At 48.2% G+C, this 16,814-nt stretch overlaps 1 protein-coding gene across 11 annotated transcripts in view; it reads right to left on the bottom strand.

Annotated features, from left to right (window-relative positions):
• Nucleotides 1-16,814, bottom strand: part of TNRC6A (trinucleotide repeat containing adaptor 6A) — a 196,303-nt gene that overhangs the window by 94,078 nt on the left and 85,411 nt on the right. Inside the window, exon 1 of one of the 11 annotated variants that reach the window (XM_030578710.1) lies at nt 630-762. The exons of the other annotated variants lie outside the window; for them this stretch is intronic. Within the exon in view, the coding sequence (XP_030434570.1) occupies nt 630-634 (5 nt within the window). The 5' untranslated portion in view covers nt 635-762. Of the gene's footprint in view, nt 1-629; nt 763-16,814 lie in introns of those variants that run through there. 11 annotated transcript variants of the gene reach the window in all.

Genomic DNA, 16,814 nt, shown 5'->3' with positions numbered 1-16,814 from the left:
GGAGTTGGGGAGCTGAGCACCACTCCTCTCTCCCTGCCCGCAGCACATTTTCGGTCGGGGTGGGCAGCCCTTCTGAGGCACTCAATGGTTTTAACCCGGTTCCACCCAGGCCCAGCGGCAGCAGGGACGTGCTAACCGAACCTAACAGCGGCGCAGCCCGAGGGCACCTGCCGTGCAGCCCAGCCCAGCGCGGGACTCGCGGGGTCGGAGGCCGATCGGGACGGGAGCTACCCTCCAGGGCCGCCCGGCCAAGGCGGCGCATCACCCAGCTGCCCCCGTCCCTGGCGGCAAGGGGCTCGCCAAGGCCACGGAAATAAATGAAGAGTGTCCCGCTCCGAGCCCCCCCGCCTCGCCCCGCGGCCCCGCATCCCAGCGCCCCCCGCTCCGCGCCCCGCATCCCAGCGCCCCCCGCTCCGCGCCCCCGCATCCCAGCGCCCCCCGCTCCGCGCCCCGCATCCCAGCGCCCCCCGCTCCGCGCCCCGCATCCCAGCGCCCCCCGCTCCGCGCCTCGCGGCCCCGCATCCCAGCGCCCCCCGCTCCGCGCCTCGCGGCCCCGCATCCCAGCGCCCCCCGCTCCGCGCCCCGCGGCCCCGCGGCCCCGCATCCCAGCGCCCCTCCCCGCCTATCACCTCATGTATGTAAAGTGCTCGGAGTCCGGCCCGGGATGGCTGCGGCTGCGGCTCGGGCCCGGCGCTGGCTCGGCGGCTCTCTAGGCGGCCTGGGCCCGGCACAGTGGAGCTCGGGGGCCCGGCAGCTGCTGCAGCAGCGTCGCCGCCATTTCCTGCCTCCGTCCTAGCTTGGCCGGGTCCGGCGCTGGCCCGCCGCACCGGAAGAGCAATCCCGCCGGGGACATCACTTCCGGGGCACCCAAACCCCCCAATATGGCGCCCTAGCAACCCCCTAACAACCCGGCGGGCAGCGAACACGCCTCCTCCGCAGGATGCGCCGCAGACAGACAGCAGCTCCGCGGGCGGACGGCCGCCTAGGAGAAGAGAAAGCATGAGCCCCCCTCCCCGAGAGCCAGACCCCCCCTGCAGAGACCCTCCGTCCCCGGCTCCCCTACACTACCCCACGCAGAGCCCACAACCGCCTCTCTCGGCTCCCGCCTCCCTGGCACGCACGGCCTGGGCTACAGGTAGCGCTTTGGCGGGCCTGGTTTGCATAATGTTTTGTGGTGCCCAGACAGGTCCAAGTTCCGCCCCCGCAGATTGGTGCACATGACAGACTGGCTGGGTGGGGGGAGGTGAGGGGTTCGGGAGGAGATCAAGGCTGGGGCAGGGGGTTGGGGTGCAAGGGGTGTGGGCAGGGGATGAGAAGGTTGGGGTGCAGGCAGGCTGCCTCGGGGCTGGGGTGGGGGGAGGTGAGGGGTTCGGGAGGAGATCAAGGCTGGGGCAGAGGGTTGGGGTGCAGGGGGTGTGGGCAGGGGATGAGAAGGTTGGGGTGCAGGCAGGCTGCCTCGGGGCTGGGGTGGGGGGAGGTGAGGGGTTCGGGAGGAGATCAAGGCTGGGGCAGAGGATTGGGGTGCAGGGGGTGTGGGCAGGGGATGAGAAGGTTGGGGTGCAGGCAGGCTGCCTCGGGGCTGGGGTGGGGGGAGGTGAGGGGTTCGGGAGGAGATCAAGGCTGGGGCAGAGGATTGGGGTGCAGGGGGTGTGGGCAGGGGATGAGAAGGTTGGGGTGCAGGCAGGCTGCCTCGGGGCTGGGGTGGGGGGAGGTGAGGGGTTCGGGAGGAGATCAAGGCTGGAGCAGGGGGTTGGGGTGCAGGGGGTGTGGGCAGGGGATGAGAAGGTTGGGGTGCAGGCAGGCTGCCTCGGGGCTGGGGTGGGGGGAGGTGAGGGGTTCGGGAGGAGATCAAGGCTGGGGCAGAGGGTTGGGGTGCAGGGGGTGTGGGCAGGGGATGAGAAGGTTGGGGTGCAGGCAGGCTGCCTCGGGGCTGGGGTGGGGGGAGGTGAGGGGTTCGGGAGGAGATCAAGGCTGGAGCAGGGGGTTGGGGTGCAGGGGGTGTGGGCAGGGGATGAGAAGGTTGGGGTGCAGGCAGGCTGCCTCGGGGCTGGGGTGGGGGGAGGTGAGGGGTTCGGGAGGAGATCAAGGCTGGGGCAGAGGGTTGGGGTGCAGGGGGTGTGGGCAGGGGATGAGAAGGTTGGGGTGCAGGCAGGCTGCCTCGGGGCTGGGGTGGGGGGAGATGAGGGGTTCGGGAGGAGATCAAGGCTGGGGCAGAGGGTTGGGGTGCAGGGGGTGTGGGCAGGGGATGAGAAGGTTGGGGTGCAGGCAGGCTGCCTCGGGGCTGGGGTGGCGGGAGGTGAAGGGTTCGGGAGGAGATCAAGGCTGGGGCAGGGGGTTGGGGTGCAAGGGGTGTGGGCAGGGGATGAGAAGGTTGGGGTGCAGGCAGGCTGCCTCGGGGCTGGGGTGGCGGGAGGTGAGGGGTTCGGGAGGAGATCAAGGCTGGGGCAGAGGGTTGGGGTGCAGGGGGTGTGGGCAGGGGATGAGAAGGTTGGGGTGCAGGCAGGCTGCCTCGGGGCTGGGGTGGGGGAGATGAGGGGTTCGGGAGGAGATCAAGGCTGGGGCAGAGGGTTGGGGTGCAGGGGGTGTGGGCAGGGGATGAGAAGGTTGGGGTGCAGGCAGGCTGCCTCGGGGCTGGGGTGGGGGGAGGTGAGGGGTTCGGGAGGAGATCAAGGCTGGAGCAGGGGGTTGGGGTGCAGGGGGTGTGGGCAGGGGATGAGAAGGTTGGGGTGCAGGCAGGCTGCCTCGGGGCTGGGGTGGGGGGAGGTGAGGGGTTCGGGAGGAGATCAAGGCTGGGGCAGAGGGTTGGGGTGCAGGGGGTGTGGGCAGGGGATGAGAAGGTTGGGGTGCAGGCAGGCTGCCTCGGGGCTGGGGTGGGGGGAGATGAGGGGTTCTGGAGGAGATCAAGGCTGGGGCAGAGGGTTGGGGTGCGGGGGTGTGGGCAGGGGATGAGAAGGTTGGGGTGCAGGCAGCCTGCCTCGGGGCTGGGGCCAGAGAGGAGAACTCCACAGTCCCCCCAGCCCTTTCGCACCCCCAGCAGGACACTCACCCGGCACTGGCACTGCACATGCTCATAGGGGCCAGGCCCCTCTCAGGTCCAGGAAGCCCCCTTACCTCCTCTGTGCTGGGTGCCAGGGGGAGGGGGCGCTGCCATCACATGGGCGCCTCCTCCCTCAGCCTGCCACGGGGGCCATTCCCTTGTGTAGCAGTCAGCAAGGGAGCGTAGCGCACAGCAGCAGTGCAGCTGCCCACTGCCCACAGCACAAGCAGCGACGCTCTGGAGCAGATGCGTGAGGGTAGCAAGTAGGGCTGGGGGACACTGGAGGATGAGCACGGGCGGGAGCAGGGGAGAAACCCGGCCCCGAATACTGGTGGAGCCGGGCCCCTGGGCCCTGAATTTGCTGGAGCAGGGTACCACAGGCTCATATAACTCGCCACCCCTACTCATGCTGCAGGTTAGGACTATGAAAAAAATACCACTCTTCCCTGCCCGTGCTTTGTACCCACATTTGCTGCCATGCCAGCATAAGAACGGCCGTACCGGGTCAGACCAAAGGTCCATCTAGCTCCGTATCTGTCTACCGACAGTGGCCAATGCCAGGTGCCCCAGAGGGACTTAACCTAACAGGCAATGATCAAGTGATCTCTCTCCTGCCAACCATCTCCATCCTCTGATGAACAAAGGCTAGGGACACCATTCTTTACCCATTCTGGCTAATAGCCATTTATGGACTTAACCACCATGAATTTACCCAGTTCTCTTTTAAACACTGTTATAGTCCCAGCCTTCACAACCTCCTCAGGTAAGGAGTTCCACAAGTTGACTGTGCGCTGTGTGAAGAACTTCCTTTTATTTGTTTTAAACCTGCTGCCTATTAATTTCATTTGGTGCCCCTAGTTCTTGTATTATGGGAATAAGTAAATAACTTTTCCTTATCCACTTTCTCCACATCACTCATGATTTTATAGACCTCTATCATATGTCATATCATATCACAAAAGCCCTACTGTCTGTACCAGCAAATCGTTGCCCGTGTAGACAGGACCACAGAGAGCTCCTATTGCAGAGCCCCTCTCTCCTCTTTCATGCTGACATTACAACCCACCCTTACACTGTGAGCTCTACAGTACAACCCCCATCCCCCTGGACCTGAGCCAAACCCTACACCTTATGTGAATCCCTCCCCCCATAATCTGTGACTTGAACTGCTACTTTAGAGGTAGACGTAGAAGAATTAGATTTTTTTTAATGTAAATGTCAATTTCACCACACAACTGAAAAAATATTTTCATCAACAGTAATCATAATTTACAGCTAGGCAAAATAAAAAAAAATGCTGCTTTAAAATTTATAAGAGTTTGATTTAAGAATATTTACTGTATATTTCAACAAGGACAAGTGCAGAGTCCTGCACTTAGGAAGGAAGAATCCCATGCACTGCTACAGGCTGGGAACCGACTTGCTAAGCAGCAGTTCTGCAGAAAAGGACCTGGAGATATGGTGGATGAGAAGCTGGATATGAGTCAGCAGTGTGCCCTCGTTGCCAAGAAGGCCAACGGCATATTGGGCTGTATTAGTAGGAGCATTGCCAACAGATAAAGGGAAGTGATTATTCCCCTCTGTTCGACACTGGTGAGGCCACATCTGGAGTATTGTGTTCACTTTTGGTCCCCCACAAAAGGGATGTGGACAAATTGGAGAGTCCAGCGGAGGGTAATGAAAATTATTAGGGGGCTGGGGCACATGACTTACGGGGAGAGGCTGAGAGAACTGAGGTTATTTAGTCTGCAGAAGAGAAGAGTGAGGGGGGATTTGATAGCAGCCTTCAACTACCTGAAAGGGGGGTTCTAAAGAGGATGGAGCTCGGCTGTTCTCAGTGGTGGCAGATGACAGAACGAGAAGCAATGGTCTCAAGTTGCAGTGGGAAACACTATTTCACTAGGAGGGTGGTGAAGCACTGGAATGGGTTACCTAGGAAGGTGGTAGAATCTCCATCCTTAGAGGTTTTTAAGGCCTGGCTTGACAAAGCCCTGGCTGGGATGATTTAGTTGGTCCTACTTTGAGCAGGGGATTGGACTAGATCAGTGTTTCTCAAACTGGGGTCACCGCTTGTGTAGGGAAAGCCCTTGGCGGGCCACGCCGGTTTGTTTGCCTGCCCCGTCTGCAGGTCTGGCCGATCACGGCTCCCACTGGCCGTGGTTTGCTGCTGCAGGCCAATGGGGACTGCTGGAAGTGGCGGCCAGTAAGTCCCTCAGCCTGTGCCTCTTCCAGCAGCTCCCATTGGTCTGAAGCAGCGAACCGCGGCCAGTGGGAGCCGCGATCGGCCAGACCTGCGGACAGGGCAGGTAAACAAACCGGCCCGGCCCACCCGGGGCTTTCCCTACACAAGCGGCGATCCCAGTTTGAGAAACCCTGGACTAGATGACCGCCTGAGGTCTCTTCCAACCCTAATATTCTACATGTGCTGTAGAATTAAGAAAAGGACACAGAAGGGCAACAAAAACGATTAAGTGTATAAAACAGCTTCTCTATGAGAACATACTTCCATAAAAAGGCTGGGGCTGTTCAGCTTAGAAGAGAGATGACTAAGGGGAGCTATAAGTCTATGAAATCATGAATGGTGTGGAGAAAAAGAATACGGAAGTATCATTTATCTCATAACACAAGAGCCCGGGGTCACCATCTGAAATTAATAGGCCGCAGGTTTAAAACAAACATAAGGCAGCATTTCTTCACACAACATACCATAATAATAATAATCAACCTATGGAACTCATTATCGAGATGTTGTAAAGGCCAAAAATATAACTCTGTTAAAAAAAAAATTAGACAAGTTCATGGAGGATAGGTTCCTCAATGACTAGTAGCAAAGATGGTCATGCTGTAGGTGTCCCTAAGCCTCTGATGCCAGAAGCCGGGACTAGACAGCAAGGGATGGATCACTCAATAATTGCTCTGTTCTGTTCATTCCCTCTGAAACATCTGGCACCAGCCTCTGTCGGAAGACAGGATACTGGTCTAGGTGGACCATTGGTCTGTCCTGGTATGGCCGTTCTTATGTTGACACTTTGTGTTTTAAGTGGTATAAAGCTTTAACTTTTTAAATCTCAATATCTACTGTCATTAAATAATTATTGTCTGATCCCCCTAATTTCCTGCAAATGTGAAAAATTAAATAGATAAATACAAAAGAATATTTAAAATAAACAGATAGTATATGTTGAAATTATATTAAAAAAATCTAATTCTCCCTATTTATAGGGTGATACATTGCCACACAGTGCACGCAAGAAATCCATCTCTAGGGCATGAAACCCCTACTATGAAAGACCTCCTTATTTATATACATAAAGAACATGAGACCTGCCTGAACCCCAGCAGCATCAGACCTATGGAATTCGTGTTGCCATATATTCAATGGACCAATCCCAGTTTTGAATGGAAACTGTCTTGTATCCTGCATCCAACAAGACAATAAAATTGCCCTGAGATTCCTTTGGGACACAATACAATCATCTCAATATTGGAATAGACAGACTCCACCCCCAAAAGAGAGTATAAAATATGGTAACTCTGTAATGGAACCACACCATGGCAGTCAACTTGGACAGGGAGAGTCTCTAAATCAGTTCCTTCAGCCACCATGTGAGTAGTTTTGATCTAATTTCTCAACATCATTAGGTTACTTAAGTGACTGGAACTGAACAGAATTTCAAGCCATGTCTCACCAATATCACAGCGAGAGAAACTATCACTTCCCCAAGCAACCTAGGAAGATGCAAAGCAAGTAGCTAGGAGAGTAACAACATACTATTTCCATAAAGTACTTTTTCTGACCATTATTTTATTTTCTGGGCAGTGTTGATGTGCTCAGCTCTGTATAAAACACAGCAGAAAAACACACATTTTGAGGAATCAGTATGAATTTCCTAGGTAAGCATCAGAAGTAAGACAATACTCTGCAATCCCTCTAAAAATGAAGAATGTGAGAAAAAATAAGGAGTTAATGTGTTTTCAAAAAAGACTGCTAATTAAAAGACGAGGTAAAAAAAAAATTGTACTAAAAATGGAAAAGAAGGAAGCTCACCACCATGGCCACTATCCACTACTCTCTCTGCATTCAAGACATTCCTGAAGACTTTTCTGCCACAAATCCTACTACGGACACAGGGGCGGCTTTAGACATTTTGCCGCCCCAAGCATGGCGGCATGCCACGGGGGGCGCTCTGCCGGTCGCTGGCCGCGCAGCTTCGATGGACCTCCCACAGGCGTGCCTGCAGAGCGTCTGCTGGTCCCACGGCCCCACCGAAGCCGCGGGACCAGCTCCGCAGGCATGCTGCCGAAGGCTGCCTGCCTGCCGCCCTCCCGGCAACCGGCAGAGCGCCTAGGAGCCCTTGTCATGGACCAGAACTCCATGGTGCTAGGTGCTGTACAAACACAAAAAGATGGTCCCTGTTCTAAAGAGCTTACAATCTATGTATAAAACAAGAATACAGACAGACAGATGGGGAAATGAGACAATATTGATCAGCCTGATAAGCAGTGGTCTCCCCCCATAAGCAGCCTATCCATTGTCAAGTTTTTTTATAGGCATCATGGAAAAGGAGAGTTTTGAAGAATAATGAAGTAGCTTTGTGGATGATCACAGGAAGCTCCTTCTTCCAATAATGAAGTGCAGTGTGGAGAAAGCACAGAGGTGCTTATTTGAAAATTTAACAAGAGAGTGATGGAGGATGACATTATGGGCCATCCAGAGGCATCCTGATAGTCAATGAGAGATAAGTAGAGTGGGATAGACCATGAGAGCCTTGAAAGTGAGAACAACCAGCTTATGTTAGATTCAACAAAGAATGAGGAGTCAGCATACTGACTGATATGTCTGAAGAGTAATTGGGACTAATATAAAAAAAGTGTTAATTTAATATTACTGAGACATTGTCAAGCACTCCCTTGACCATGCTACTAATGTATTACATAGCTTTCCCCCACCTTTTTGTCAGTTTTTAGATTGTGTGCTCCTTGGAGAAGGGCTATATTTTCTTTACTGTTTGGAGAGTTCTTAGCACATTGTGGGCATGAACCTTAATAAGTGACAAGCATACTTAAATAAATCATAATCCAAATAAGAATACGGAGTCATCTGAGGCTGGGATATGGAAAATAAAGAATGCAAAAAAAATATGGCTAAATTCATCCAAGTTTAATTGCACTGACTTTAATGGAGTTACCTCAAAAATGAGTTTAGGCAAATGAAGCTAATCAAAGGGATTAAGCGGAGTAAAGGGAGGGAGAGAACTGGAAAACAGTAACGCCAAGAGAGGATTGGGGTTATAGTGGATAGCAAATCAGAAGTTTGCAGTGCAATACAGTTTTTGATTGCATTCTCAAAGGCATCATGTTATGGCACACAATTTATTTTATTTTATTTTATTTGGACAAATAACATTGTCTTGCTGTGCTTTTAACCCAGAATATCGAAGCAGTGAGAATCTGAAAATGAAACTGACTATTAAAAAACAGGAATGATTTGATTTTCATCATCCAAGCCCAGAAAACATAGGAAGGAAACAAACAGCATAAATAACAGCAGAAAACTGATTTACTGTGATTTAATATTTATATTCTATTACTGTACTGCCTAGAGGCCCATTGTACAAACACATAGGAAGATAGTTTCCCTTCCCCAAATGGATTATAATCGAGGGCCCTGATCGTACAAGTTATGCTGAGCAAGCAGACCCCAAATGGGTAGGAGTCACGTGGATTTTAGAGGTCCATTCACACATAATATCTCCTAGGTTCAGGGCTCAGGAAGACAAGTCATGTATGGCTGATGGAGAAGAGCAATACAATCAAATATATATCATTTTTGTATATCTCTATATAAAATTACAATTAAAAATATTCTAAAGTTTTTGCCAACTAGCCTTATCTACCCAGCTTTAACTGACTGATTTTCTATAGACATCACAGCAGAAGTGGATTCTGGGGAGATTTTTTTCAATGTTTAAAATTCACTTTTGGCAGTCTAAGGTATTAATACTGACATCTGAGGAAATGGGTTTGTTTACAATGTTAATTTCAAGCTAACTATGTCCTTTAAACACACATTGGGACATTTATTAATATGATTAATTTGTAACTATTTTTCAAAACTTGTACAAATAATTTATTTTACATGTTTACATCCTTGTGTTTAGTTAGTGTAAAAGATTAGTAAGGTTTCAATATCTGATCAGTAACACCACACAAGGACAGACACAATATTGCCAGTGGCGAATATAATAAATAGAATAGATAATAGGTTTTTACCCAAAACAGCTAAAGTGAAAAGGGCTTAGTGCTGTGCCGGACAGACTAATAGTGAGGATGTAACATACCTCTAGTTACATCTCTACAAACCAATCTTTTTTTTTCTCATATGTTCAGATATATTAGCCTACTATACATGCTGTCCTGCACCACTGCTGGAGTACTTTGGTGCATAACAACCCTGTCACCCGTAAGTTTGCTTATCAGCAGTTCCTGCATTTAGCTCTGAAGCATTACTTCAAACTAGCCTAGTAGTTTGAACAGTTACTGTTCAAGGAAACAATTAATTATTCTTGTACATGCCTTCAATGCTATTCAGGAGTTAATTTTTTTTCTAAACTCTTCTACTGTTAACATGGAAATAAGCAGAGTTTCAACTGTGCTATCATAGAAGATTGTGAGAAAAGAGAATGAAGGCAGCTAGGTGGTGGTTTTGTTTGTGAAGGGAAAAACCTCTTGTAAAACTGTCATGAACATTTACCAGCCCAGCTGCAAAGTCTTTTCATTTGGCTTTTAACCTCATCATTGGTACTAATGAAAAAATTAAAGCTATTTTTGTCACCTGTCAAAAATCTGACTCACCTGGACTAGCGAGCAAGCTGACAGTCACATATATTTTGACCCCCAATTGTCCTCAGACATCTGCTGGAATACAGCCTGTCTTGCTAGTAGAGTGAACGGGTGCAATATATTGCTGCTAAAGAAACCTTATATTATTAAAGCCAAGCATTTACAACAAAGTAGCATAGATAGTAAAGGGTCCTTCTCATCCTGTTCCTACATGCTAAATAATATAACTTGGATTATTGTACAGATGGAAAACACACACACACAAAGAGATTGTGTCATGTTTCTCTTACTTAAATAGGCAATGACAACCTTAAAATCAATTTCTTTGTTACTAACAGTAGCTTTGAAGCTAAGTGAAACCTCCTTTGAGATTAATTTTTCCTCATATATAAAAGCTGTGTGGGGTTTATGTGTAAAGCTGGGTAACTGGGGTCTGGAGGCCATTCTTTGTTGACATTTCTGTTCCACTTCCTGTTACTGTGCCTCATTCCCCACACTCCCATTTCATCCACTCTTGAAAGGGATAGTATCAACTGCTGCTGTGCCTGCCTTCAGTTGTATATTACGCACTCTAGTTATGTCATGTTGTTAACTGAATCATGGCACTGTCAATAAAAATAATAGTCAAGGTTGGTAGGTTTCTCAATTGTTTTAGACTCTGCTCTAATTATGCCTACACATGGTCTGCTATTCAGCAATTGCTTCCATTCAACCCCTAAATACCAAGGCTCAGTTATATGCCTTCACTGGACCTATGTACTCCACTGACTAACCCTGTATCACTTCCCCTCCTTCCATGTTCTGATCCCAGAACTTCCAATTCCAAAGTCTCATTTCCCTGCAACTCAGAGGCAGTTTTAAAATACCAGCAAACTGGCCTTGTGACAGCATTGCAAAATTCGAGCTAGGTGACAACCCTCAAGTAGGGAGTCTCTTCAGGGGGAAGTGCAAGGTGAGAATTCACCTGCCAAAAAGTAGTGCCAGCTATTGTGGCAATATTCATAGGGCACAGTATGGCAACAGGATGCAAGCAGTACCAAGTGGTCATGCACTAATTTCATCTTGTTTCACATCTTGCCAATGATGTGGACAAAGCCAAAATAGGAGGCTGAGCTTCATACTGGTAGGAGTTCTGCTCTGAATACAGGGTTTTATCAATTTGGCCATAATAAGGGAGTGATTGTGGATCATGGATGGCAGGGCAGCACAGGCCCAACGCTAGCCCATATCCATCTTCTACCTCTTTCCTTGCAGAAATATCTAGGTTAAATATCCCTTGCAGAGGGACTCCATGAGGGATTTTTTCCCAAAGTAATTCTGCTGCTGCTACTCCAACCAAAGTGCTGGTGCAGGCTTAGCATGAGATAGGCCAGGTATTCTGAATTCCTTAATGCTCTTTCTTGTGTTGGGCCCCAAGAAGATTGTAAGAGCAAGACTGTCCTGTTAGATTCTATCTAGGGTCAGTTCTACTCAGTATTTGCCATCTGTCCTTAGTTTCATAAGAATGGCCATTCTGGTCCATCTAGCCCAGTATCCTGTCTTCCAACAGTAGCTGGTGCCAGCTGTTTCAGAGGGAATGAACAGAGCAGAGCAATTGTTGAGTGATCCATCCCCTGTTGTCCAGTCCCAGCTTCTCACAGTCAGAGACTTAGGGACATCAACAGCATGAGGTTATGTCCCTGACCATGCTGGCTACTAGCCATCAAGGGACCTATCCTCCGTAAACTTATCTAATTCTTTTTTTGAACCCAGTTATAGTTTTGGCCTTCATAACATCCTCTGCCAACGAATTACACAAGTTAACTGTCTGTTGTGTAAGGAGGACTTCCTTATGTTTGTTTTAAACCTGCTGCTTATTAATTTCACATGGTGACCCCTGGTTCTTGTGGTAGGTGAAGGGGTAAATAACACTTCTCTATTCACTTTCTACACACCATTCATGATTTTATAGCCCCCCATCTCCTTTTCTTTTAGTTGGCTCTTTTCTAACCTGAACAGTCACAGTCTTTGTAATCTTTCCTAATATGGAAGCTGTTCCGTATCCTTGACTATTTTTGGTATGGTTTTCTGTATCTTTTCCAATTCTAATATCTCTTTATTGAGACGGGGTCACCCGAACTGCATGCAGTATTCAAGGTGTGGGTGTACCATGGGTTTATATAGTGGCATTATGATATTTTCTGTCATATTATCTATCCCTTTTGCAATGGGTTCCTAATTTGAAATTGCAGAGCTGCTAACTGTGCTACGTAACCTATCGCTGAAATCAGTCTCTGTACCAGGTGACTGGAGGAGAGCTAATGTGATGTCCATGGGCCTCTAGGATGCCTAGGCCTCCTCGGCATTACAGTACTACAAATAGTTACTAATAATGGGGATTTCCATCCAAGGGTGCAAATCCTGCCCAGTGAGTTCAGGCAGTTGCCCAGTATGGATCATTTAATGTTACACCTTCACCATTAAACAAACATGGCCTTTTGGTCACTGATCCTTCCACACACCTATTTCCTAGCCCCTGCCTAGCATTGCAATTCAGCTGCCACCCAAACCCATTGAGTGTGACTTGACATCCTGATGGAGACACATGGTTCCTTCCTTCTGGAACTACCAGTGTAACTTTCTCCTTGATTTGGATGATCATGCAACCAACCAACAACAAAAAGAAAAGGGAAAGAAAGAAAAATGCAGAAGATAAAGAAATGTTCTGACTAAAAATAGTTAAAATCAAGCTGGCACCATTTCAATATGTTTCCTACTCCCCCCCCCACCCTTTCCGTTTATCTGCAATTTGCTGTCAAGTCTTCATACCAAATGAGGGCTTCAGTGTGAAGTTGTAAAGCCGACATGTTAGAAAATACTTTCTGCCTAATGTCTGGGGAAAATAAAGCGAGAGGCTCCTTTTATAAGTCAATGTGAGAAGTGTAGGCCTGGGAATGTGGTGAATTTGCAGTCAATAACCCTTTGCCGCTTGTTACATTCAGCATCATTACATAGAATGAAGAAGCTGTCATGAGCAAAACAGATTGCTTTCAAAATTGCCCTTGATTTAAATAATCCAAATTAGCTGATCTGACAGACGGGGGAAACAGTCTTCTTGTTAACACACAGAGACTGTGTCTTACTCTACAAGAACCCTCCTTTCCCAGATCACCGTAGAGCTTTTATTTACAGTATTTATGTTTGGAGCATTTTAAAATAGTCTTAGCCCTGTGCTAAGGGCTTATCATACAGGGACTGGTCAGACAATCTTTACTTATACAAGTAATTCTTACTTACACAAGCAGTCCCAGTGAAGTCAACGGGACATCTTGCATAAGCAAGGATTACTTTAGTCTTTGTAAGATCCCTAACCAGGAAGAGAAAAAAAGTATGACAGATTTTGAAGTTGCGAACAAAAAGGATTTGGCTTCTCCTCCAACAGAAGCTGGAACGCAGCCAAAAAGAGCAAAATCTCATCCTAGGACTCGCGATTTAATAGCCAGTGCCTATTTCACAGGCCGCAATAACAAACAGCCATTAGATCTGTGCTCAGGAAAAGAAAATTCACTGCCTAGCCTCCAGGCTTCACTTGCATTTCCAGCTTTATCACTGTTACACAGGATGATCAGAGTCGGGAGAGCAGGCAATAGGGTTTATTAAATGATAATTTAATCCTATCCTTTAAATCTGTAAAAAAATAAAAGAGAAAGAATTTCCCTGTGTTTTAAAGCTGGCTCAACTTGCTTTTCCTGGTCTGCATTTGGGAAAGCTGCCAGCAGTAAAATGGAATTGCTGAGCCTAAATTTCACTCTGCATCCAGCCAATTATTCCTTCTTCACATCCCCTGGTCTCCTAAGTGGTGCAGTGCAATAGACATTTCCAATCTTTCTTTATTTATCAGGGTTCCATTACACTTCCAAAGAAATATCACATGGATGTGTTCATTGCTCTTTTCCTTTTTGCAGCTTCCTCCAGTCTGCACTGCCCAGTCTTCAGTGATCAGAGTTATTTTGGAATTCCTTTCAAGGCCTGTATTTTTCCATTGACTTCAATAGGCTTTGGATCAGGTTCTCAGGGTATGTCTACACTGCAATAAAACGCCCACAGCTGGCTGGTATCAGCTGACTAGGGCTTGTGGGGCTATTAATTTGCAGCACAGACATTCGGGCTTGGGCTGGAGCCCGGGCTCTGAGGCTCTTCCCCACTCATGGAATCTTTACACCCAGCACACAACCCTGTGTGGTAAGGCATGGCTGCCATTGAGGTGTCACAAGCCCTTACAGAGGAGGTTGGGCCCCATGGAGCACACAACATTAGCAGCATACATGGAGGAGGTCTAGCTAGGTCCAGGTGGAGGATGCACATCCAACTCGGCCCAGATAGTCTGCTCCAGTTGTTAGGATTGCTGCCTATGTTTGTTCAGACTCTCTTACACCATTGTCTATTGAAGATGAATCTCTTTATAATCAATGGCTATTTAATGACTTATTCCACGCCACCACTGTTCAGTACAGCTAGATTACTTGCAGACTTGGGCCATTGAATTTTGCATTACTGTACAATAATAATACACACTATTTTTACTCTGCCACAAACAGCATTTTGTCTGCACCAGAAATACTATGTGTTGCAGGAGTTCAAAAGGATAGTAGTCTGGTGAGTTCTTGAATGACAGAGAATCAGACGTGGAGCTAGAGCAGGTTTTGCTGAACAGTTACACATACTACAGCAGGTGTTTTTGCACTAATTACCTCCTGTGACTGTCCCAGGCTGGATAGGCATTCTACAGCAAAGTTTCTTTGCCTTTAGGCAGGCAACGTGGTTTAACAATTAAAAACACAAGGCCACAAGCCACTACTCCTGGATTTTATTCCTGCCTGTGGCATGGACTTGTTGTTGGACCTTGCGAAAGTCACTTACCTTCTGAGTCTCAGCTTCCAGCAGCTATTAAAGGACACTGCAACAACTCACAGAGTGTGAGGCTTAATTTATTTAGAATGTGCTGAATGTGCTGCAGAAAAGTATTCTAAAATATAAGTTTCATAAAATAGAGAGCACTTCCTCAGATACATACGTAAAATAACTCTAACTACTCAGATATCCAAAAGCTAATGGCAGCCTTAGGAGAATGATCCTGTCGTAGGCTGTGCAAAATGCAAGCTCTCTTTGGTCCCATTGATCTGGTGTGTCTCCCCCCTACCCACACAGATCCAAAGGGACTTTTCCCAGATGCCGAAGGCGGTGACCAAATGTGAATCTCAAATACAGCAGCTGGTTTCGGACCTCTAATGATTGGGAGGATTTTGCATTGTAGGGCTTTTGAATTCCTGTGGTACGGATAATTTATTACCCAGTCACAGAATGATATAACTCTTTAAGGGCAGCATGTCAGAGTATCAAGACGCTGCTTTAGTATATCCTCACTTGAATGTATGAATAGTCCAGGAATAATCTGCTATTGTATGTCTTCCCCAGTCATGAAGCTCTGTGATGAGAGCGGGTTGGCTGTGAGGAATAACTGCAATCACTTACGTTATTTGTAGTAACAATGTACTGTATAGACAAATGCACTCAGGAGCAAAAAGGGGACATTTCTGTGAACAATTACTTATATTTAAGAACTGCCTCTAATGCTCCTTCTTTGAAATGGTTTCCTGTACTAGGCATGCACTTACTCAAAATGAGGGGCTGTTAGGCTGACCCAGCCCCACTGCACTTCCTTTTCCCACTCCTCCGCCCCCAAAAGTGAGCTATTTGCATGAAGAAACCCGGGAAAATGACCCCCGGCAACCACCCCTCTTCCCAGCCTTTCCAAACCAGGGGTTTTGTTTGTGCCCACCTGCAGTATGCATTATATCATTTGCAAACTATGCCAAATCCTGGCAGTTAGTCTTGGTCATCACTAAAAACAGAATCACAAGAACGCCAGCAGCATTCCCGTGGACGTCCGGTACGTCAGGGGCTGGCTACTGCCTCTCTCTCTATTCTAGACTTTTCACTTTCAAATCCCTCACTGTGTGCTTGCCAGAGCAGCTCTGCCATGACAGCAATGGTTCCCTCTTGTAAGAAATTATCTCATCTCCACAGAGCTATACAAGGATTCAGATATGAAACCAAAGAAATGTTGTATACATTGGTTTGTGAAGGAAGCCATCCAACTCCAACAGCACCGCAACAAGAAGTTACATTGATACAGAACATTTCCTCTCAAAGTCCCTTACCATCATTCTGCTCACAGGAATCACTTTACTCATGACCACACTACAGCAGCTGTCTAGCAGAGCACCACTGCACAGCAGGTTAAGACAAGAAGTGAGGGAAATACTGTATTCACTTGAATTACCAAGAACCTAAGGAGACATAGTGAGGAATCATATCCTTTATTGGACCAATCTGCTAGGGAGAGAAACAAGCTTTCGAGACACACAGGGTATGTCTAGACAGCAACTCGGGCTGCCGGGCTGTTTCATTGCTGTGTAGACACTTAGGCTCGGACTGGAGCTCAGGTTCTAGGATCCTGCGAGGTGGGAAGGTCCCAGTGCTTGGGATTCAGCTTGAGCCTGGAATTCTACACAGCAAAAAAACAGTCCTGCAGCCCGAGGCCTAGGAACGTGAGTCAGCTGGCATGGACCAGCTGTGGGTTTTCTTTGCTGTGTAGACATACCCACAGAGCGATATTTCCTCACCTGCTTTGTCTCTCTAATATCTTGGGACCAACTACATTGCACCCAAGGAATTGAAAGAGGCACAATATGATTTCCTAAGCTGTAATTTGGCCAGGACATGTGGCATTACACCTCTACTCCAGCAACAAGTGCCAGGGGATCTTCAGCAATCACATTCACAGTGGTGAGGACCTTGGTTTTGCATCTTATCTTACTAATGTAATAAAACACTGCACAGATTGGGCGAGACTTAGAGAAATGAAATCTCTGTCCTCCTACAGCTGCATCCC

Source organism: Gopherus evgoodei, chromosome 10 (genome assembly GCF_007399415.2).
Source record: "Gopherus evgoodei ecotype Sinaloan lineage chromosome 10, rGopEvg1_v1.p, whole genome shotgun sequence".
In the NCBI taxonomy this organism is placed as follows: Eukaryota; Metazoa; Chordata; order Testudines; family Testudinidae; genus Gopherus; species Gopherus evgoodei.
The sequence above is the reverse complement of the archived record's forward strand: the minus strand, read 5'-3'. Positions and strand labels throughout refer to the sequence as shown.